We start from the raw sequence: 23,620 nt of genomic DNA, 5'->3' as shown, positions 1-23,620 counted from the left end.
AAATAAATAAAAGATTTATTTATTTATTCATGAGATACACAGAGAGAAAGACAGGCAGAGACACAGGCAGAGGGAGAAGCAGGCTTCATGCAGGGAGCCCGACGTGGGACTCGATCCCGGGTCTCTAGGATCACGCCTTGTATTGAAAGTGGCACTAAACCACTGAGCCACCCAGGCTGCCCAAACTTTTTTTTTTAAAGAGAGAGAAAGCTAGCTGTCAAAGGGAGGGTAGAGGGAAAGGGAGAATCTTTTTGTTGTTGTTATTAAGATTTTATTTATTTATTCATGAGAGACACAGAGAGAGGCAGAGACATAGGCAGAGGGAGAAGCAGGCTCCTCTCAGTGAGCCTGATTCAGGACTTGATTTCCTGGACCCCAGGATCATGACCTAGCTGAAGGCAGATGCTCAACCTGGTACCTGGAGAGAAGAATCTTAAGTAGGCTCCACAGCTGTTGGGAGCTCAGTCTTACAACCCCAAGATCATGACCCAAGCCAAAATCAAGTTATTTGCCTAATTGACTGAGCCCCCCTCTCCCCCAAGACTTTTTAAAAAAGAACTATACAGGCTTTAGGGGAAAAAAATGTGATTGTATATATGAATATAATATTTTACAGTTAGAAATATTTCTGAGAAGTCTTGGTTATTGTAGCTTTATTTCTTGGACACAAAATATTTTACTTTGTCAACTAGAATGAAAAGGATTAGAATAAATTTAGTGTTAAAATATTTTTTAGTGTTAAATTTTTCTTAGGCTGTACTTCATGCAGCCACCTCTGAGACTAAAAAACTAAATTCCAACTATTGTCATTTCACTATTGCAGTATTTTCCTTTGCTTGTAATTGTTCTTATGGTTTAGGTAGGTTTTATTACTAAAAATTAAGTTTGCATTTATATGTTAACTACTCATTTTATAGTTTATTCTATTGCTATAACCATGATCTTTACTGATTTTATATTTTCAGCAGCCATATAAATCATTGAGATGATACTATTTGATATTTATAATATATAAGGAGAAAAGTGACTTGCCCTGGAGAAATTGTATAGTACAGAGTTAAAATGAATGTCTACACTTTGGCTTCTAGAATAGCTTTTACTTCTGTGAACTTAATGATATATGCATTCAGTAATACGTATTTACTCTTAATCATGAAAATAGATTAATCTGTTCCTAAAAACAAACATTCTATGCAAAAATGCTAACCAATGGCATGTCTTAGGGTTACCAGATTTAGCTGTTAAGACACATGTTAAATTTGAATTTCAGGTAGTATATTTTTGTAAGTGAAATTTGGGACCTATTATTATTAAGATTTTTTTGTTGTTTATTTGAGATTCAATTTCAGGGGTGCCAGGGTGGCTCCGTTGGTTAAGTGTTCCACTCTTGGTTTCAAATAAGGTCACGATTTCAGGGTTCTGAGATAGAGCCCTGAAGTCTGTGTGTTCAGTGGGGAATCTACTGGAGATTCTCTCCTCCTGCCCTGCTCCTCCACTCATGAGTGCACTCTCTCTTTCTAAAAATAAATAAATCTTTGAAATTCAAATTCATATCGGTGTCCTGTTATTTTATGTGGCAACTCTAGCTTATTTTTCAGTATTACAAATGAGAAAAATCATAATGTGTTACATTTTAACCCCAGGCCTTTCACCAGTTTCTATAACAAAAATAAAGCTCAATAAAGACATCCATATATAAGTAACAGACTAAATGTAAATAAAATAGCATTTCTTGATCAACAGACATTTAATTATGTTAAAAACGAACGTTTGTAATAACAGTGGTTTTTCTAAAGCACCACTGATATCTAGAATGTGTATTTCCTTTATTGATACTCAGTGTCCTTCACAAAATTTGTACAATTGATGTGATATCTTATCCAGTGCATTGGAAATATAACATGAGAATTTTTTCCTCAAGTTTTAAAAAACATTTTAGTGAGTTTCAGGGTTGTAAATAAAGTTTTCCTCTATTAACATCAACCAAAAGAGGGACATAATGGAGAGGTAGATGTGTTTATGAGGTATGAGTGGTAAAAACCAAGGAGTGTTGCATGATGACAATGTTAATGGGGCACATACTCTGTAGGTATGACTATATAAGTTTTCAAGTGGTGTTGCTCTATCAGGTTTTAGGTGACAAGCATGGGAATGCTTTGTGGCTCAATGAAAGAGAGTGCTCAATTCAGCGAAGAAATCAGAAAGTGGTGGAGGAAGCACCAAGGTAAGAGTTTTTCTCAATGAACATTCATAATAGACTGTTTTGTTTATTTAGTATATTTCTTTCCCATTTTATTGGCTAAAATTGCTTCAGTAGCAACTTGTTGGAATTGTCATGGTAGAATCTGTTAGTGTATATTTTTATAATTAAGAATTTGTCACTCAGTCTTCCTCAATATGTCAGTGTGTGACACATGAGAGAATACTTGGGAAAATATAGGTGGGGTTTTGTTAGAGGAGAGAGTTGGCTGGATTGCCAAGTAGGATTTCCATGAGCTTCTAGGTAATAGAGACCCTGTTGGTGTTTCTGGTCATGTGGAATGCCTGGGGATACAGGCCTTCTAGGATCTTCTGTTGGTGAAGGTTTCATAAAGTTGATCCTGAAGTTTTTGAATTTATCCTACCATCAAAAGGCTTCTGGAACATGGTTTTTAGAAATCCCTTGATTATCAGAACTATTTTGAGCACGAAAAGTGGTACAAAGACTTGTACAAGATACAAGTCACCTTTAGATATGTTTAGTTTAGCAATTTAATAGAACCTCATTTCTAATTTGCTAGGTTAGTATTTGTATATATTCTAATTGTCTCTGAGTCCTTAAAAATCCCTCAGTTGAGTGTATGTTGTCATTTTTAATAGCCAAGCAATAAGGAATATAACCAGTTGTAACTTTGTCCTAGCCAGTGTGCCTTGATATGTGTGTATGGTTTGTATAAAGAGTACAGGTGAATATGAGTGAATTTTTAATTACAGGGTAATGGGAAAAAGCAAGTCCTACTTTAATTATTATTAGGTTTTAAGCATATGATATGGTGTGATGATTTTAAGACATCGTTCCCAAGTTTTTTGCCACTTTTCTTGTTGACCAGAGAAGGTAGGGATCTTTGACCATCTCCTTGATTCTGTGCTCTGTGACTGCTTGAGAATAGACTGCATAGAAGTGATGGAGGCCTTAGGAAACTGCCAGATTCCATTTCCTGCTTGTTGGGACACTTAGCTTAAAAACCAGGCACCCTGCTGTGAAGAACTGCCCATTGCAGCCTACACGGGGTTATGGCCTTATCTCGTGGGCCAGGACTGGGATGTAAGAGGGAAGGAAGAAGAAAAGGCAAAAGAAATGATCTACCTGTATCTTTATGGAAAGGCCCCAGAACCTACTAGTCCTGATTGCTTGGTGGTGATCTGAAGTTAGGGACTTTGCTAGGGAAGTTGGAAACTGCCTTTTTAAAATTAAGTAACCATATTGCTCTGCTAAGATTCTAGTTGTGTGGAAGAAGGGTACAGGGTTGCTGGTAGAATGATAATAGTCTTTATAATTTCGTGTTGTTCTCTTCTTATTGTTTCCAATATAATGAACCTTTCTTTAAAAAAAAAAAAAAAAAGAAACCCACTCAGGTTTTACCTGGGATAAAAATCTTTCACAGACTAGGAACCTTGAATCATTATTTTTGTTTCATCTCGCTTTTTCTAGGAATGTAAGTTTTTCATGTGAACTCATCTGTTAATTGAGGGAAAAAGGAAAATTTAAAGCAATAGAAATGCCACCAACAAAAAAGAAACCCCAAAATGAGAACTGATTATTAATAGTGACTTGATAGGTGTTTGTTATTATTTGTGAAATATTAAATAAGAGAAATACATAGTTTTCAGTTTCTAGAGTATGAATTTACTGCTGTGTTTTGAGTGCAGTGGTAAGGTTGCTTATGGCTCTTGAGTGTTACTAGCAGAGTTTATGACAAAAGAAAGGACAAGACCAGGTAGGACAAAAATAGTTTTATTCTGCTGTCTTTGAGATTCTCCAAATGTTATGATGTTAATTTGGGTGTTCTTTCTTTTTTGTATTAATTTTGTCAGTGAGTTATCATTGAAATGTAATTGATGCAGAAATGTTCATAATAGGCAAATAAGATTCATAGTGCCTAAATTCAGTGATTAATCCTAAACACCAAAAGAAAGACATAAGGAGGTACACTTCGTCTTTGAAGTTTTCTTGCCTCCTACTCTTTCAGTCCAATCTGAAATCTGTTCAAGGTTCTAGATCTAACCAGCAGTTTACAAGAAATATAAATATAATGCAGATGTTAAAATGCACTGTGGGGCTGCATCCGCTTGAACCCAGATTATGAGAAATGAGACGGGAAAATGAGCAGATTCTTGCTTGCCTTAGGAAAACGGGAAGAGAGCATTGCAAGTTAAAAGAACTGCAAAGATGTAAAAATAAATAAGTAAATGGAGTGGCTGGGCCTTATTTGAATTCTGATTCAAAGATATTACCTGAAAAAAATAGGATTAACCCGGGAAATTTGAATTCTAACTGGATATTAAATGCTATTAAGAAATTCTTGTTAATGTCTTAAGTGTGATTATGTTACAACTTTTATAGAAACAGATATGGAAGTCTCTATAGATGAAATGATACCTAATTTGGGATTTGATTTAAAATAAAATTTGTACAAAATGGGTAGGACTGGTAGGAAAGTAGATATGCGGTATAGACGTTAAACAAGACAGGATACATATTAATGATTATTCCATATGGGTAGCAGGTGCATAGAAGTTCAATATCTTCTTCCATAATAAAATGTTATGAAAACCACCTAAATCTTGATCTACAAATTTTAATCCACAAATAGAAAAGTAATCAATGTTCTATTTCTTGCATGAAGCAAAATTTGTGAAAATACACAAATGATTTTATAATATTCTTTTTTTTAGGGCTTATTGAAAACATTTCAGCTTTATTTGCCTGCTGAAGGGTTGTTTTGGTATTGTGAAATAAAAATTTTGAGGATTTATTACATGTGTAGTCAATTCTTGTTATTTGTGGTAGTTAGGTTTTACAGAGTCACTATGAACACTGAATTAGCAATTACTGAAGCATTGTCCCTAGGGGAAGTTCAGAGTTAGGTTCTGTGAACTTCCAATTAGGACATTTTAATCAATATGTAACCTTGATGAAAATATCCTGACATAACCTTGTTTTATGTCTGTTTCTGTTGAAGGCTACCTTATTTAATACATGTTGTTGATTCATTAATATTGAACTCACAGTCCTGGCCAGCAGTGCTGTAACACTTGCCTGAAGGAAGCTCATCCAGCACACATGTGTTCTCTGTAAGGCACGTCTCCCAGTTTTAGCTTAGGAAAGTTCTGAATATATTAAGTTTTACTGGTTGTAAACAACTACTAGTGCTAAAATTGATGGAAGTTGCACTGTAATGGGGAAGTTCAGATGTCAGTTTTATAAAAATCTGAAGCTGACTTAAACATGTTAGGCTTACTAATGCAAAAAGCATATTTTCTAAACCTATAAAGCATATAATATAAAATCTTAAATTGATACACATGATCATATCTGAGTAAAGTTTAAGAAAAATTTTATATGGTGTATGCATAATATTACTTTTGTTCAAAATGTTGATTACTCTTTCTGTATTTGCAGCATTTTTCTGGATTCTAAGACCCGAAGAGCAATGGGAGAGCAAGCTGTAGCTCTTGCCAAAGCAGTAAAGTATTCCTCTGCTGGAACTGTAGAATTCCTTGTGGATTCTAAGAAGAATTTTTATTTCTTGGAAATGAATACGAGACTCCAGGTAACTCTGCCCTTCCTTTCCCACTGCTTTTTGTTTTTATAAAAGTTAAAAGTCAACTTCATAAAGTATTAAAGATTTCATTTTTATGCTTGTGCTAAGACATCTGTTGGGAATGACAGATTAGTATCAGGTTAATTTAATGGTCAGTGTCTAGCTCTTCTTCATTACTGTTAATGCTACATATTGGAAATTCAGCTTTGTTTTTTTTTTTTTTTTTTTTCGAACTTCTCTTGATGACTTATATTAATTAGGGTTCATGTGCTGTTAAGAGAACTGCTGTTAGATATGATAAACCGAAAGGGCATAAGTGCTTACAGATCTTTGGAAGGGATGGAGGAAGGAGGAGTACCTAGAGTAACTTTCAAGAATGACACTCAGGACTGTACCATTCAGCCTGGCTTCTAGAGGAACTGCCACCACTGCCGCTGTGACGGTATTTAGAAGTCACTGCCTAATCAGAGCTAAACTGTTGACGTTAGGGATATACTTCCTCTGTTCCTATCAAGGTCTTAGGAGGACTAATGGCTTTCCTTCTTCCCTTTTTCTTTTTTAAGTTGTAAACTAAAATATACATACAGAAGAGTACATAAAATACATAGTTGAAAAATTATTATAGCAAAAATCCATGTAAGCATCAAGTGGATCTACATAGATAACAAAATGCCAGCACTTCTTACCAGCCCACCTCTCACTAGCTTCCTCTCCTTCTAGGTATTCCTCATCCCTCTTCTACAGCTGTTTACTGTTTTGAATTCTAAACACTTTATTTCATTTCTGTATAATTTTTCCTTTTAATCTTGCACACCTAAGCAATATATAATTAATTGTACCTCTTTTTTAAACTTGAAATCAGTGAGATCATGTAATATGTAATTTTCCATACCTTGCTTCTTTATTCAACATTATGCTTATAAGATTATGCTGTGGGACTGGTTTTCGTTTATTATGGCAGAATTTATGGTATCTGGATGCATTTGAAATCAGTATCGTAAATATTTGTAGAGTTTGTATAAGTCTTACCTTAGTGCTGTTGTTCAAAACTTAATGATACTTGTGTTTGAAATCACTTTTTTAGCCTGTAATTTATTGGTGTGACTATCTTTAGGAGTGACAGAATTTTGCCTTTTAGAGATTAATTTGATTTTGATTAAAAATATGCCTTTATAACAAAGTATATCTAATTAGATAATTAGCTAGGAATTCATGTTCTTTTATTAAAATGGAGAGACTTTACTATGCCATGATGGGAATGCTAGTTTGTAAAACAATTCTGAAGGCAATTTAAAGTGACTACTTTAAATTTGTAGTTTATTCCACACAAAAGAGCTATTAGATTGTTTAGTCAGGGTACTTAACAGAATTTACAGAATTAATAACCAGTGCTATCTTTAGTTCACTTTATTGTTATGTTCTTGTGTGTGTGTGTGTGTGTGTGTGTGTGTGTGTGTTTTATTTGTTTCTGGCTCATTTATCTCAACCCGTAAGTTTTTCTGAGTTTGTCCCATTGTTGGTTTTGGTATTAGACCTCTGGAAGTTGGTATTCATAAATAATGCAGTTACTCAAAATCATTATGTACTTAGGTTTACATTTTGTATCTTGGATGGCTTGTCAGCAAGTTATATTCTGTTCTCTCAAAAAAAGATTATAAATTAACTTAAAATTAATTTCATGAAGAGTTTCATCTTACTACATCTGATAGTGCCTAATTTTTTAAAAAAAGTATTTATTCATGAGAGAGAGAGAGAGAGAGAGAGAGGCAGAGACATAAGCAGAGGGAGAAGCAGGCTCCATGCAGGGAGCCTGATATGGGACTCGATCCTGGAACTCCAGGATCATGCCTTGGCTGAAGGCAGGCGCTAAACCTCTAAGCCACCCAGGGATCCCCTGACGGTACCTAATTTTATGCTATTTATTATCACACTTGGATTCATATGTGTCTCTCAATTAATGTTTTAATATTTCTTTACTGTGGATTTACTTCCAGTGACCATAATCCTATCGGTTACCAGATAAATTAATTTTGATTTTTCAAAAGCATCTGTGTGATGGAGGGATATTTGGTGGTAGAGGCTGGGACTGAATGGGAGCATGAATAAAGAACTTTGTATTTTATTGTATTCAGAAAGTCAATCTTACGTATTTTGGAGACTTCCTTCTGATATTTAAACAATTCAGATGTTCTTTTAATAGATTTTCTTTTTCAAATTTCTTTACTAACCTAAAATTATAATACTTAAGGCACATTTGCCAAATCCTTCATCTTCTAAGATAAAAGTTATCTCTAATTAGTGTTTCATTTTGAGTCTGGAGAGCTATAATTTTATGTGGGTTTTTTTTTTTTTCCTTGAAATATCTTGATTGAACTGTTACTTTTTCCAGCTTCAGAAGTTAGATGCTTTTTTTCTGGTAACAGAAGTGTGAGTAGCCTCTTTACTTTGTTTGATTTTTTTTTTTTTTAAGGGCAAAATTTAAAATAAATACAGTTTCTCCTTAAAGAGATGTAATACTGAGAGATGCCTGGGTGGCTCAGTGGATCTGCCTTTGGCTCATAGCGTGATCCCGGGATCCTGGGATCAAGTCCCATATCAGGCTCCCTGAAGGGAGCCTGCTTCTCCCTCTGCCTCTGTCTCTGCTTCTCTCTCTGTGTCTCTCATGGATAAATAAATAAAAATCTTTAAGGAAAAAAAGAAGAGATGTAACATTGAGAAAGTCTTACAGGTTTGGTGTCAGTCACCAAACTTATAGATTTAAAAACATAAATACTTGGTTGAACTGACTGGTTTTGTTCTCAGTCTGGTCAAAATTTCTGTATCAGAATTATGTATGCTATCCTTATATACGTTTGTTTGATTGTGTTCACAGTTGTTAATCTTCTGTTTCTTAATGGTAAAATTCAAGTGTTTCTGCCTTAAGTCCCTTTTCAGTATATCCTTCATCTTCCCTCAGAGTTATCTTTCCTGCCAGTGCCATTCTCAATGTACTTGCTAGGAGACACTCCTTTCTTTCCCGAGTATGCCATTCAGTTTGACCTCTGTGTGTCTTTCCACATAACTCCTTTTGCTCGAAAATGGTCACTTCATTCTCTGCGGTAGAAGCTCACGTACGTGTCCACTCACACACACACACACACACACACACACACACGTATCTGTGTGTGTGTGTGTGTGTGTGTGTGTATATATATATAACCTGTTTCCTTCTTTTTGCTTATGAAAGGTGAGTAGAGAGTTGGAGAAATACTCTACCAAAAAACCATAATTTTGTTAAAATGCTGTTTTAATTAACTAAATTATATATAATTTTGCTTGAATGATTTAGTTTCTTATCAAATGATAAGACTAAGAATTGGTAGTATTTGGTTAAAAAAAACCCCAAATGGTTCAAAAAGAGTATATGCATAAGAAAAGTAACACTGTATACTATGTTTTTATCACAACCATTTGATTTTCCTCTGGAGGCAGCCTTTGTTTTACTTAAAAAGTGTGCCTTTGGTAATGTTCCATATCTAACTTAAAACATTATATTCTTCATTTTTATGATTTTCAATATTCAGATATAGATGTAGTCATGTAATTTCCCCAGTTTCCTGTTGGTAGTTTTCCTAGTATTTTGCTTTCACAAATATTGACAATTATGAATGATCCATTGTATCATCATTCTGCACATGTGAAAGTAGAATTTCTGGGAAACAAGAATTTTAATAATTTAGTTAAGTATTATCAGTGTTTTTTACTCCCTGATTTAAAGGATTTTTGACTTTTGGTCTTTTTCTGATAGTGAAAAATAGTATATTATTTTTATTTTCCTTATTATGAGTGGTGTTGAATTTTTCTTCATAGATTAACATTTGTTTTTCTTTGAATTGACCATTAGCTCCTTTGTCCTTTGGGTTTTCTTATTATAAGTGTCCCTTAGTTTTTTTTAAGGCAATTAGCCACTTATTATATCATGAAGAAGTAATGCTTCATGAATATTTTTCACATTTCTACAGAGTGAGGACCTTTGGTACCAAGATGAAAGGATAGCAAGTTTAAGATAGAGAGTGCTTGAGAGAAAGTCTTATTTTTCCTCAGAGTCATTTGTTGGCATTGCCCTTCTCTCCTCAGAAAGAACCAAATTTGTGCTCTCTGTCTCCTTCCCCCACCCCGCATTGAGGAAGGGCAGAAGAGACAGCAACTCTTACATCAGCTCTGAGTGTAATAGTTTTAGGGTTATTCTCCTGTGCTACTTACCCATCTGCCTACGCAGGGCAATCAGACCTTTATCACACACAGTGCTCTCTACGTGGGATTGAGGTGTGTGTGGGTTATAATGCAAAGATGTTCTGTGAGTACGTAATTGGTTTCTTCTCCCATTCACAAACTGTTTTCTAGGAAGATTATCAAATAAATGTAGATTAAAAAAACAAAAACAAACCCAGATGTGATTTATTTTTCCTTCATCTGTTGCCTTTTTGATTTTTGTGTGTGTGTGTGTGTGTGTGTATTCTGTGTAGAAATGTTTTTAAATCTTAGAGTTGAATTTTAAGTCTCTTATCATTTCTGGTGTTAGAACATACTTAGGCTTTTACTGTTCATTCATAAATTAAACATTTTTCTTCTATGTTTTCTTTTAGTACTTATTTCATCATTCCTGGTAAAATTTTCACTCCATCTGGAATTTATTTGATTTGAGTTTTTTATTTTAAAAATGGCTACCTGACTGTCACAACCAGTTTTGAATAATCATTCTTTTATGTAGTAATCAGAAGTCATCCTAATTACATCCTAAATTCTCATATGTATGCAGATATGTTTACTTGACTGTTTTGTTTTTAACCTGTTTAATCATGTGCTAGTACCACATTATTTCAGATGTTGTATCTCTGTATTATAACACAGTATCTAGCAGGGCTAGTCTTTTCTTATTACTCTTCTTTTTCTATATGGTGTGATAGAATGAACTTATTTCATTTATATTTAACCAAAGAAAAAGAGATTAAAATGATGAAATTGCCAAACTATTATATAAATGTTTGCAATTTTCCAGAGATATTAATTCCTTAAAAATGTCCTTAATTATTAAAAAATGGTTATTAAACCACATATTTTTGTCATCATATTTCTTCATACTCCAATTTGAAAGAATGTATTGTTTTTTTACAAAAATGAATAGAAATTGGCATATTTCTGTCTTTCCCCCTAATTCTCCATTTTTACTATTTTTATTATTAGTTTTGTATTATTGTAACATTACTTTTCTTTAGGCATGGCTCTTTAGTGTATTCCCCTTTTGTATTTTAAATTGTTTTCATCATCACCATCTGCATCTTACCATTGCTTTGTGATTAGTCAGTTCTTCATTTTGATTCATCTTATGGTTAAGTTCTTCTTCTGTTTCTTCTTAAAATCAAGAATTTATTTTTGAGAGGTATCCATGGGTACTGTATCTTCTGAGTTCTTAGATGGGTGATAAGGTTATCTTTATAACTGATGAATTTTCACCTGGGTATATATAAACTTATGGGATTTGAAACAGCTGATTGACATATTTCTGGCTTTTTTGATCCAATATCAACCTTTGAGTAATCACCAAAACCCACCAAAAAGAAAAAAAAAAAAAACAGAATAAGGAGAAATGAGAAATCACTTAGAAGAGGGAAGACTCTTTAAACTGCTGTGTGGGTAACTACAGCTTTGGGCAGGGAATAGCCAGTGCTGCTTTGGGAGAGAAAAGCAGGAGGAAAGCTCTTGTTTGTCAACTGCCATTGTTTAGGAACAATCCCTGCCTCCCCTCACAGGGGAGCCTAGTATGGATGGCTCTGACCAATTTTAATTAACTTAGTTGATTCTTCTAATATTTTTATATCTTTTTCATCAGTACATGTGTATAGGTCTTTCTTGATTTTCCATTTTCTTCAGCCAGCTTCCCACCTTGCCACACCCACTGCACAAATGCACACTTCTCATCTTCGTACCACCACTCTATCATGATTTGGGTTAGCTCAGTATTTGGGATTTTGTTATGATCACAGTGTGAACGCTATTCACAGCAGTCCTGTTGTCACCTAAGATTACTTTCACTTTCCTGCACCATTTTTTCTCTACTACTAAAAATTTGCTTAGTTTTCTGTGTGTCCATTACTAATTTATCCACAAATTTGTCCCATGTTTGAATATATTCAGGCAGATGGAGTTTTCCGTCAATTTCATCTTTTTTTGTAGAAATATTTGGTTTCTTTTAACTTTTTGTTGTCTATACTGATTGCCTTCTACATCTGTCTTTGGCTTTTTAGCTGAGATTTCCCTACTTTGTCCTGAAGATACCTTTACACTTCTCATTTTTGGATCTCTTTACTCTCAGATTTTTGTTAAACACTTGGTTTATTCTGTTTTTCCCCTGGAATACATCTTTAACTTTCTGAGAACCAGAGCATAGTAGCTAAATTGTATGAAAATTTGCATGAGTGTAGAGAGACTCTGTATTAACTTATTGGGGAGAAAACCCAATAATTTTTCTTGTGGTTTAATTTGCAAATTATAACATTCATCCATTTAGTTAGTTAATTAATTGACTTATTTAGTTTTGGTTGAATCTTTCTTTTTTTAAGGATTTACTTTAGAGAGAGAGAGAGAGTGGGAGTGAAAGGAGGGGCAGAGGGAAAAGGAGAGATAGAATCTCAGACTCCCTGCTGACCGTGGAGCCCCCGAATAGGGGGCTTGATCCCAGGATCTTGTGGTTATGACCTGAGGTGAAACCAGCCTCTTAGGCACCCTAACACTCACCCATTTAAATCTTACAAATGCAATATAGACTGAATGTATCCCTCTAAAACTCATATGTTAAAACATAACTTCCAAGATGATGGAACTGGGAGGTAGGGCTTTGGGAAGGTGATTAGGTCATGAGGATAGAGCCCTAATGAGTAGGATTTATGACATCATAAAAGATATCCCAAAGAGAAACCTGCCTCCTTCTGTTATGTGATGACACAGTGAGAAGACTGCCACCTATGAACTAGGAAGTGACTCCCATAAGACATTGAGTTGGCTGGCACCTTGATTTTGGACTTCCCAGCCTGAGAACTGCAAGAAATAAAATTCCGTTTTTTTTTTCCCTTAAAAAGTTTTTTAAATTAAATTAATTAACATATAATGTATTATTAGTTTCAGAGGTAGAGTTCAGTGATTCATCAGTCTTATATATAGCCAATACTCATTATATTACAAGTCCTCCTTCCTGCCGATCATCCATCCATTTACCCTAACCCTCCACCCTCTTCCCCTCCATATACCCCCAGTTTGTTTCCTATGATTAAGAGTCTTTTAGAGTTTTTCTCCCTCTCTGTTTTCATTGTGTTTTATTTTTCCCTCCCTTCCCCTATGATCCTGTTTTATTTCTTAAATTCCACATATGAGTGAGATCCTATAATAATTGGATAATAATAATTGTCTTTTTTGGATTGACTTATTTTGCTTAGCATAATACCCTCTAGTTCCATCTATATCTTTGCAAATGTCAAGATTTCATTTTTTGATGGCTGAGTAGTATTCCATTCTATATATATATATGGAATTCATTCATTCATATATATATATATATATATATATATATATAGTATTGTATTATATATATAGTATTGCATTATATATATTCTTTATCCATTCATCTTTTGATGGACGTGTGAGCTCTTTCCATAGTTTGGCTATTGTGGATGTTGCTGCTATAAACATTGGGGTACATGTGCCCCTTTGGATCATTACATTTGTATCTTTGGGGTAAACACGCAGTACAAATACAGTAGTGCAATTGCTGGGTCATAGGGTACCTCTATTTTCAACTTTTCGAGGAACCTCCATAATGTTTTCCAGAGTGGCTGCATCAGCTTGCATTCCCACTAACAGTGTATGAGGATTCCCCTTTCTCCCCATCCTCACCAACATTTGTTGTTTCCTGACTTGTTAATTTTAGCCATTCTGATAGGTGTGAGGTGGTATCTCACTGTGATTTTGATTTGTATTTCCCTGATGCCGAATGATGTTATGCATTTTTTCATGTTTCTGTTGGCCATTTTTATGTCTTTGGAGAAATGTCTGTTCATGTCAGCTGCCCATTTCTTGATTGGATTATTTGTTCTTTGGATGTTGAGATTGATAAGTTCTTTATAGATTTTGATTACTAGCCCTTTATCTTATGTGTCATTTGCAAATGTCTTCTCTCATTTTGTCGGTTGTCTTTTGAATTTGTCCACTGTTTATTTGTTTGCTGTGCAGAAACTTTTTATCTTGATGAAGCCCCAATAGTTCATTTTTATCTTTATTTCTCTGCCTTTGGAAATGTGTTTAGCAAGAAGTTGCTCTGGCCGAGGTCACAGAGGTTGCTGCCTGTGTTATCCTCTAGGATTTTGATGGATTCCTGTCTCACATTTAGGTCTTTCATCCCCTTTGAGTTTAATTTTGTGTATGGTGTGAGGACATGGGCCAGCTTCATTCTTCTACATGTGGCTGTCCAATTTTCCCAATTCCATTTGTTGAAGAGACTGTCTTTTTTCCATTGGATATTCTTTCCTGCTTTGTTGAAGATTAGTTCTCCATAGGATTGAGGGTCCATTTCTGGGTTCTCCGTTCTATTCCACTGATCTATGTGTCAGTTTATGTGCCAATACCATACTTTTTTGATGAGTACCACTTTGTAATACAGCTTCAAGTCTGTGATAATGATGCTACCAGTTTTGGTCTTGTTTTTCAACATTCATTTGGCTATTCAAGCTCTTTTCTGGTTCTATACAGAGTTTAGGATTACTTGCTCCAGCTCTGTGAAAAAAGCTGATGGTATTTTGGTAGGGAATTGATTGATTGTATAGATTGCTCTAGATAGGGCAGCCCTGGTGGTGCAGTGGTTTAGCGCCACCTGCAGCCTGGTGTGTGATCCTGGAGACCCGGGATCAAGTCCCATGTCCCGCTCCCTGCATGGAGCCTGCTTCTCCCTCTGCCTGTGTCTCTGCCTCTCTCTCGGTGTGTGTCTCTATGAATAAATAAATAAATAAAAATCTTAAAAAAAATAGATTGCTCTAGGTAGCATAGACATTTTAATGATATTTGTTTTAATCCATGAGTATGGAATGTTTTACCATTTCTTTGTGTCTTCCTCAGTTTCTTGAGTGTTCGATAGTCTTCTTGAGTACAGAGTTTTTGCCTCTTTGGTTAGGTTTATTCCTAGGTATCTTATGGTTTTTGGTGCAGTTGTAAATGGGATCAACTCTTAATTTCTCTTTCTTCTGTCTCATTATATATAGAAATGCAGCTGATTCCTGTGCATTGATTTTATATCCTGCCACTTTGCTGAATTCCTGTATGAGTTCTAGCAATTTTGGGATGGAATATTTGGGTTTTCCACACAGAGTATCATGTTATCTGTGAAGAGTGAGTTTGACTTCTTTGCTCATTTGGATGCATTTTATTTCTTTTTGTTGTCTGATTGCTGAGGATAGGACTTCTAGTACTGTGTTGAACAACAGTGATAATAGTGGACATCCGTCCCATGTTCCTGACCTTAGGGGAAAAGGTCTCAGTTTTTCCCCATTGAGAATGATATTTGCTATGGGTTTTTCATATATGGCTTTTATGATCCTTCTATCCCTACACTGTGAAGAGTTTTAATCAAGAATGGATGGTGTACTTTGTCAAATGCTTTTTCTGCATCTATTGGGAGTATCATATGGTTCTTGTCCTTTCTTTTATTAATGTAGTGTATCATGTTGATTGATTTGTAGATGTTAAACCGCCCTTTCAGCCCAGGAATAAATCTCACTTGATCGTGGTAAATAATCCTTTAAATGTACTGTTAAATCCTATTGGCTAGTATCTTGGTGAGAATTTTGGCATCTGTCTTCATCAGGGATATTGGTCTGTAAATTCTCCTTTTTTGTAAGGTCTTTGTCTGGTGTTGGGATCAAGGTAATGCTGGCCTCATAGAGTTTGAAAGTTTTCCTTCTGTTTCTATTTTTATTTTTTAAATAGCTTCTGAAGAATAGATATTAATTCTTCTTTAAGTATTTGATAGATTTCCCCTGGGAAGCCATCTGGCCCTGGACTCTTCTTTGTTGGGAGATTTTTGATTACTTTTTCAATTTCCTTGTTGGATATGGATTGTTCAGGTTTTTTTCTTTCTTCCTGTTTCAGTTTTGGTAGTTTATACGTCTCTAGGAATGCATACATTTCTTTAAGATTGCCTAATGTTTTGATATATAGTTACTCAATAGCTTCTTAAAATTGTTTATTTCTTTGGTGTTAGTTGTGATCTCTCTTCTTTCATTCATAATTTTATTAATTTGTATCCTTTCTCTTTTTGGTAAGTCTGGCCAGTGGTTTAGCAATCTTACTATTTCTTTTCTTTTTTTCTTTTTAAAAAATATTTTGTTTATTCATGAGAGATACAGAGAGATGCAGAGACATAGGCAGAGGGAGAAGCAGGCTCCCTGAGCTACCTAGGCATCCCCAATCTTACTATTTCTTTCAGAGAACCAGTTCCTAGTTTCATTGATCTGCTGTGTTCTTTTGCTTTCTATTCCATTGATTTCTGCTCTAATCTTTATTAATTCTCTTTTCCTGCTGCATTTAGGCTTTATTTGCTGTTCCCTTCTCTAGTTCCTTTCAGTGTAAGATTAGATTGTGCATTTGAGACATTTCTTATTTCTTGAGAAAGGCTGGTATTGCTGCATACTTCCCTCTTAGGACTACCTTTGCTGGTGGTTCAAAGATTTTGAACAGTTATGTTTTCATTTTGATTCCTTTCCATGTATTTTTAAAATTCTTCTTTAATTTCCTGGTTGACCCATTCATTCTTTGTAGGATGCTCATTAGTCTCCATGTATTTGAGTTCTATCCAAATTTCCTCTTGTGATTGAATTCCATTTTCAAAGCATTGTGGCCTGAAAATATGCAGGGAGTCAGTCCAATCTTTTGGTACCAGTTGAGACCTAATTTGTGACTCAATATGTGATCTCTTCTGGAAAATGTTCCATGTGTACCTGAGAAGAATATGTATTCTTTTGCTTTAGAATAGAATACTTTGAATATATATCTATACAGTCCATGTGGTCCAATGTGTCATTCAAGGCTCTTGTTTCCTCATTGATATCCTTGGATGATCTGTCCTTTGCAGTGTGAGGTGTTAAAGTCCCTTAGTATTATATCATTATCCATGTATTTCTTTAATTTTTTTATGCATTTGTTTATATAATTGGCTGCTCCCATGTTAGGGGCATAAATATTTACAATTGTTAAATTTTCTTGTTGAACAGACCCTATAATTATGATATAGTGTCCTTCTCCATCTCTTATGGAGCCAAGTCTTTGGCTTAAAATCTAAATAGTCTATTATAAAGATTACCATTTCAACTTTCTTGTGATGTTTATTGGCATGATAAATGTTTTCTAACCCCCCTCACTTTCAATCTGTAGGTGTCTTTAGGTCTATAATGAGTCTCTTGCAGACAACATATCGATGGGTCTTGCTTTTTTATCCAATCTGATACCCTGTGTCTTTTGATTGGGCCATTTAGCCCATTTACATTCAGAGTAATTATTGAAAGATATGAATTTAGTGCTATCATATTACTTGTGAAGTCACTGGTTCTGTGTATTGTCTCTGTTCCTTTCTGGTTTGTGTTACTTTTGGGCTGTCTCTTTGCTTAAAGGATCCTTTTTAATATTTCTTGCAGAGCTGGTTTAGTGATGACGAATTCTTTTAGTTTCTGTTTGTCTTGGAATCATTTTTTAAAACGTATTTAATTAATTTATTCATGAGAGACACACAGAGAGAGGCAGAGACATAGGCAGAGAGAGAAGCAGGCTCCCTGCAGGGCACCTGATGTGGTACTTGATCCCAGGACTCCAGGATCACAACCTGAGCCAAAGGTAGATCCTTAGCCACTGAGCTACTCAGGTGCTCCTGTCCTGGAAGGGATTTTGTTTTGTTTTGTTTTTAAATCTCTCTTTCTATTTTAAGATTTTATTTATTTATTTGACAGAGAGAGAGAGAGAGCGCACAGACAGGAGTAGCAGAGGGAGAGGGAGAAGCAGGTTTCCCACTGAACAGGGAGCCTGAAGTGAGGCTCTATCCCAGGACCTGGGATCATGACCTGAGCCAAAGGCAGATGCTTAACCTACTGAGCCATGCAGGTGCCCTTCTCCTTCTATTTTTTTTTTTTCTTTTCCTTCTATTTTGAATGCCATCCTAGCTGGTTAAAGTATTCTTGGCTGCATATTTTTCTTATTTAGCTCCCTGAATATACAATGCCAGTTCTTTCTGGCCTGCCAGGTCTCTGTGGATAGATTTGCTGCAAGTCTAATGTTTATGCCCTTGTAGGTTACAGACCTCTTGTCCTGAGCTGTTTTTAGGAGTTTCTCTTTGTCTCTGGGATTTGCAGCTTTTACTATTATATGTAGGGTGTTGACCTATTTTTATTGATTTTGAGGGGAGTCCTCTGTGCTTCCCGGACTTGAATGCCTGTTTCATTCCCCAGATTAGGGAAGTTCCCTACTATAATTTGCTCTGATATACTTTCTGCCCCCTCTCTCTTTCTTCTTGTTCTTGGCTCCCAATTATTCTAATATTGTTTTGCTTTATGATATCACTTATCTGTTGAATTCTCCCCTTGTCATCCAGTTGTTTATCTGTTTTTCTCAGCTTCTTTATTCATCTTCGTTTTTGTCTTATATATCACTAATTTTCTCTTCTGCCTCATTTATCCCAGCAGTTAGAATCTCCATTTTTTATTGCATCTTTTTACTACACTTTTTTATTTTAGCTTGATTAGATTTCAGTTCTTTTGTTTCCCCAGAAGGGGATTCTCTAGTATCTTCTATGCTTTTCTAAAGCCCATCTAGTATCTTTATAATCGTTACTCCGAACTCTAATTCTGACATCTTACTTATGTTTATACTGATTAGTCCCTTGCAGTCATTACTGCCTCTTAATCTCTTTTTTGAGGTTTTTTCTGTCTTGTCATTCTGTTCAGAGTAGAATAGGTGAATGAGAGAACAAAATACTAATGTAGCCACAGTGACCCCAGAGAAATATACAGTAAACAAATCAGAAGAGACCTCAAACTGAAAACAAAAAAGAATATAATCAGACAGGTGGACAGAACAATCCACTGGATCCTGTCTGTATTTTGGACTGGTGGTTAGAAAACTAGATCCCAGAATTAAAAAGAAAGAAGTATATTATACATATACTTATATATGTATAAAAATATAATTAAATATAATGAAAAGATAGAATGTAACTGCAAAAATGAAAATTAAAAGTCAAAAAGAGAGGAATATAAACAGGTGAACAGAACAGAGCAATACACTATACCCTGAGTATATTTTGGTTGGTTTGATAAACTATATCTCAAAATTGTAAAGAAAGAAAAACTTATATATGTACAAAAAAACTATTGATAGAATTTAACTGTAAAGATGAAAATTAAGATTTTTAAAAAGGAGTTTTTTAGAACTTATTTTTTTCAAAAGATTTTATTTGAGAGCACGTGAGAGAGAGTGAGCATGTGAGCATGCAGAAGCAGAGGGGAGAGGGTGAGGGGGAAGCAGGCTCCCTGCTGATCAGGGAGCCGAATGTGAGGCTCAATCCCAGGACCCAGGATCCTGACCTGAGCTGAAGGCAGATGTTTGAGCCACCCAGGCGTCTCAAAAAAAGAGTTGATAAAATAAGAAATTTGTTGGAAAAAGAAAGAGAAAATTAAAAGACTAAAGAATTGTGGGGAAAAAAACCCATGAATTCTATATATTATTTTCTCCTAGTTCTGGACTTTTGCAATTCTCTGTGATTGGTTAACTTGGTCTTAGCTGATGTTCTTGCTGATCTTCTGGGGGAGGGACCTGTTATGCTGATTCTCAGATATCTTTTCCCTTGGTGAGACTGTACCACCCTTGCCAGGGGTCCAGGCTAAGTAATCGCTCTGAATTGTTCTGTGTTGGCTTTGTTCCCTTGAAGCCTTTCAGTGTAGCTTTAGAAGATGAAAGTGAAAATGGAGCTGAAAGCTTGGGGCTCCACTCCTCAGTGCACCACAGGGAAAGGCACTCCTCAATCACTCCTTGAGGTCTTTCATTTTCTTTACATTTATCATGCCATGAATTCATAGGGAATGGGTTCCAGCAGTTCAGGCTCTTTTCCATTGGTTCTCATAATTTGTGCTTCTCTCGCTGGGGAAGGCTGGCACTTCAGTTGAACCCATGTACCTTTCTCTTTGGCTTCCTTCTTTTTCTGATCATTTTCCTTCACACGCTTCAGGAAGCTGTCTCGACCCTTTGAGTGTTTAATATGCTCAATGTGTACATTAATTCTCTTGGCAAGAATCTTGCCCTTAACCTGTTTATTTACAACAATGCCCACAGCATGCTAAGTAATGATGTAGACTCTTCCAGTTTTGCCATGGTAACATTTGTGGGGTATTCCTGTTTGAACAGTGCCCATTCCCTTGGTGTCCACAATATCACCTTTCTCGTAGATTTGCATGTATGTGGCCAAAGGAGCAACTTCATGTTTTCTAAAAGGCCCAGAGAACATATTGTGGTACCTCTCATCTTTCCCTTTGTGTTGGTCACTTTGTCTAATTATTGGAAGAAGGGGGTTCTGGCTGAAAGACTGAAACAAAAGTTTTTTTATTGCTAAAGCCCAATTTACCTTTCTTTTTTCCATTTATGGATTGTGTTTTTGGTGTTGTACTTAAGAAATCTTTGTCTAACCTAAGATCATAAGGACTTTCTCCTAAATTTTCTTCTAGCATTTAGAGTATAGAATTTTGGATTGGAAGTAACTTTCTCTTCGCATCTTGAAGGCTTTATTTTTATTTATTTTTTTTGTTGCTTTCTTTTAGTTTTGACTTTAGATATTGAGATGTATTCTGATTCTGTTTAAAGTTTTTTTTCTCCATCTAGAAATTTGTACAATCTTATCTTTGTCTCTGATTGTGACCAAAACTGCTAGTGACCTACCAATTACTAGTAAGGAAAAATAGCTTTTATCTTAGTTCATTAATATTACAGGTTTTTTTTTTATACTTTTGCTTTACATTCTTGGAATAAATTTTAATTGGACGTAATGATTTTCATTTCATTATTCTACTAGATTTGTGTGCTAATACAATGATTTCTAATTTTTACTTTTAAAATACTGTCTTTAGGGCAGCCCCGGTGGCGCAGCGGTTTAGCGCCACCTGCAGCCCAGGACGTGATCCTGGAGACCCTGGATCGAGTCCCACGTCAGGCTCTCTGCATGGAGCCTGTTTCTCCCTCTGCCTGTGTCTCTGCCTCTCTCTCTCTCTCTGTGTCTCTATGAATAAATAAATAAAATCTTCAAAAAATAAAATAAAATAAAATACTGTCTTTACCACGTTTGAATAATATGTGTTTTTTGAAACTATCTGTGGGAATATTGTACAGGTAATAATAGGCATTATCTGTTCCTTAAATATTAAAATTCAGATGTGAATCCATTTGTACTGGTATCTTTCTCAGTTGTAGATCTTTAAACATCATGTTGATTCCTTCTGTGGTAGACTTTTAGTATTTTTGAGGTAATACGATCTATTCAAAATCAAGGTTTTTGAAGATTATTAATTGTATTCATATTCCTTTAGATTTCTTTTTTTAATTGGATCTATTTGACTTAGAAAAAGAAACATGGGTTTTTTCATAATTTTTAAAAATAGATTTTATTTTTGAGCAGTTTTAGATTTACAGAAGAATAAGTAGTGAGTACAGAGTTTCCATATACACCTTTATCCATCCACTCTCAATTCCCCTACTAGTAATATGTCGTATTAGTATGGCATATTCATTACAATTGATGAACCAGTGTTGATACATTGTTAGTAACTGAAGTTCATAGTTTACATTAGGGTTCACTCTTGGTGTTGTACATCCTGTGGGTTTTCACAAATGTGTAAGAACCTGTATCCACCATGCATCATGTAGAGTAGTTTCACTGCCTTAAAAATTCTTGCATTCAAAACTTCTTTGTCTCTTTCCTTCTTTTTTATTTCTTTCCTTCCCCCTCCCTTTCCTGTCTTCCTTCTTTATCTTCCTCCCTCCATGTGTCAGTTTTTCTGTCTCCCTTATGCATGGTAATCTTCAAACATACAGATGTGCTAAGAGTAGCATCAGCAAAAGTGGTCTGGTAAAGTCTCATGAATCTGTAACCTAGCTTTGTGTTTACTTTGCCAAGTATTGTTTTGTGGATATCTTCTTTTCCTTACTTCTATTTTTAGCTGGAGTATTTTAACAAAAATCTCAGACATATGATTTTGTTTATTTTTTTAAATTTTGTTTATTAATATTTAAGTGTACACATATATTCATTATGTTTTCTTTGCATTTTAAATGTTGTTTATTTTGCATATTTACTTATAAAATAATTTGCCATATAGGTTTCTGACTATTCTACATGAATCCTGTGCCTTTTGTCATTACATAATATCTTTATTTTGTTAAAAGATTTTAATTTTAAATTCCACCTCAACTCATATTATGTTGCATCTGCTTCTTTTTCTTTTATTTGCCTTTTGTTTTATTTTGAAGCCTTCTTGTCACTTGTTTTTTTTTTTAAGTTTAAATTAAAAAACCCAATCTGACACTCTTTGAGTATGAAAATTTAGTTCTTCTAATTTTAAATACTTGATCTTATTTCATCTTTATTTGTATCCCATTTTCCCCCTTGTTTTCCCCCTTTTTATATGTTGCTTGAATTAAATTGCTAATTATTCCTGTTGTTTCCCATTGGTAGATTGGAAATCCTCTCTTTTAAGATTTTATTTATGTTCATCTTCCTGTTGAGTTGGGTATTTTCTCCATTAATACTTGTAAATAGAATATAGCTGATTGCCCCAACTTGGCAACATGAATAATCTTATGCTTCTAGGCTATATTTGGTTTTCACTTGCTGTTGAACTCTTCTGTTTCCAGACTTGCTTTTAGTTTGTGTGTACACAGTTTTCTCATTTCTCTATCTTCTCTGTCTTTCCCTTCTTTGAGATTTCTGCCCTAGTTTATTAATTTCATTAGAGCATTTTTTCATGATGTTTCCTCAGCTGGAACATATGGAGGCTATGCTTAGAAATGCCACATCCTAAATACATTTCTTTAGCCTGAAGGGGAATGATATTTTGAGTCTAGGATTCTTGGATTTCCATAGTAAATACCCTGTGCTGTTGTCTGGTTTCTGGTATTAAGTCTGAAGTCATTCTGATTTGTCTTCCATTATATGTAATATAATCTTGCTGTCTGAAAGGTAGCCCAGTTTCCTCTTGATCATTGGAACTGGGATTTTTTTTTTCCTCCACCAGAACATGCCTAGATATGTATTTATGTCCATAGATTCTGCCTTTTACTCTGTGTGTTCTTTGAAGTGTACAGATTTAATTGTTTCTTCATTCCAGAGAAAGTTTCTTCTGTTAAATGTTTCCTTTTCTCACCTACTCATTTTCTCCTTTGGGAACTCCTTTTATTGTGGGCTAGGTGTATTGGGCATACACTGAAGCTTGAGTCTTTTTCCTCATGATTACTCTCATTTTTTATTTGTGTTCTGTTTTTTGCTATTCATTCTTTATGTTGCTCTTCCAGGCTACTAATTTGAGTTTTAATGGCGATCATCTTTTCCTTAAAGTACTAAATCTGCATAATTGGGAAATCATGTTATTTTATCCTGGAAAGTCTCCTTCTGTGTGGGGGTATGTGTGTATGTATTGCTGCTCTTGAAGTTTTCAGGTGCCCTATTGCTTTTTGGATGTTTTGTGTGTTGTGTCTCCCCCACCCCATTC

General features: G+C 35.0%; 1 protein-coding gene across 8 annotated transcripts in view; it reads left to right on the top strand.

Moving 5' to 3' along the window:
- PCCA (propionyl-CoA carboxylase subunit alpha) overlaps positions 1 to 23,620 on the top strand; it is a 461,536-nt gene that overhangs the window by 218,287 nt on the left and 219,629 nt on the right. For all 8 annotated transcript variants that reach the window (XM_077855069.1, XM_077855072.1, XM_077855071.1 and 5 more), the window contains 2 exons: positions 2,130 to 2,224; positions 5,663 to 5,813. In XM_077855069.1, coding sequence (XP_077711195.1) covers positions 2,130 to 2,224; positions 5,663 to 5,813 — 246 coding nt within the window. The remainder of the gene's footprint in view (positions 1 to 2,129; positions 2,225 to 5,662; positions 5,814 to 23,620) is intronic.

The sequence above is a fragment of the Canis aureus genome, chromosome 17 (assembly GCF_053574225.1).
Source record: "Canis aureus isolate CA01 chromosome 17, VMU_Caureus_v.1.0, whole genome shotgun sequence".
Classification (NCBI taxonomy): Eukaryota; Metazoa; Chordata; class Mammalia; order Carnivora; family Canidae; genus Canis; species Canis aureus.
Note: the sequence above shows the minus strand (reverse complement) of the source record. Positions and strands in the feature narration are given on the sequence as shown.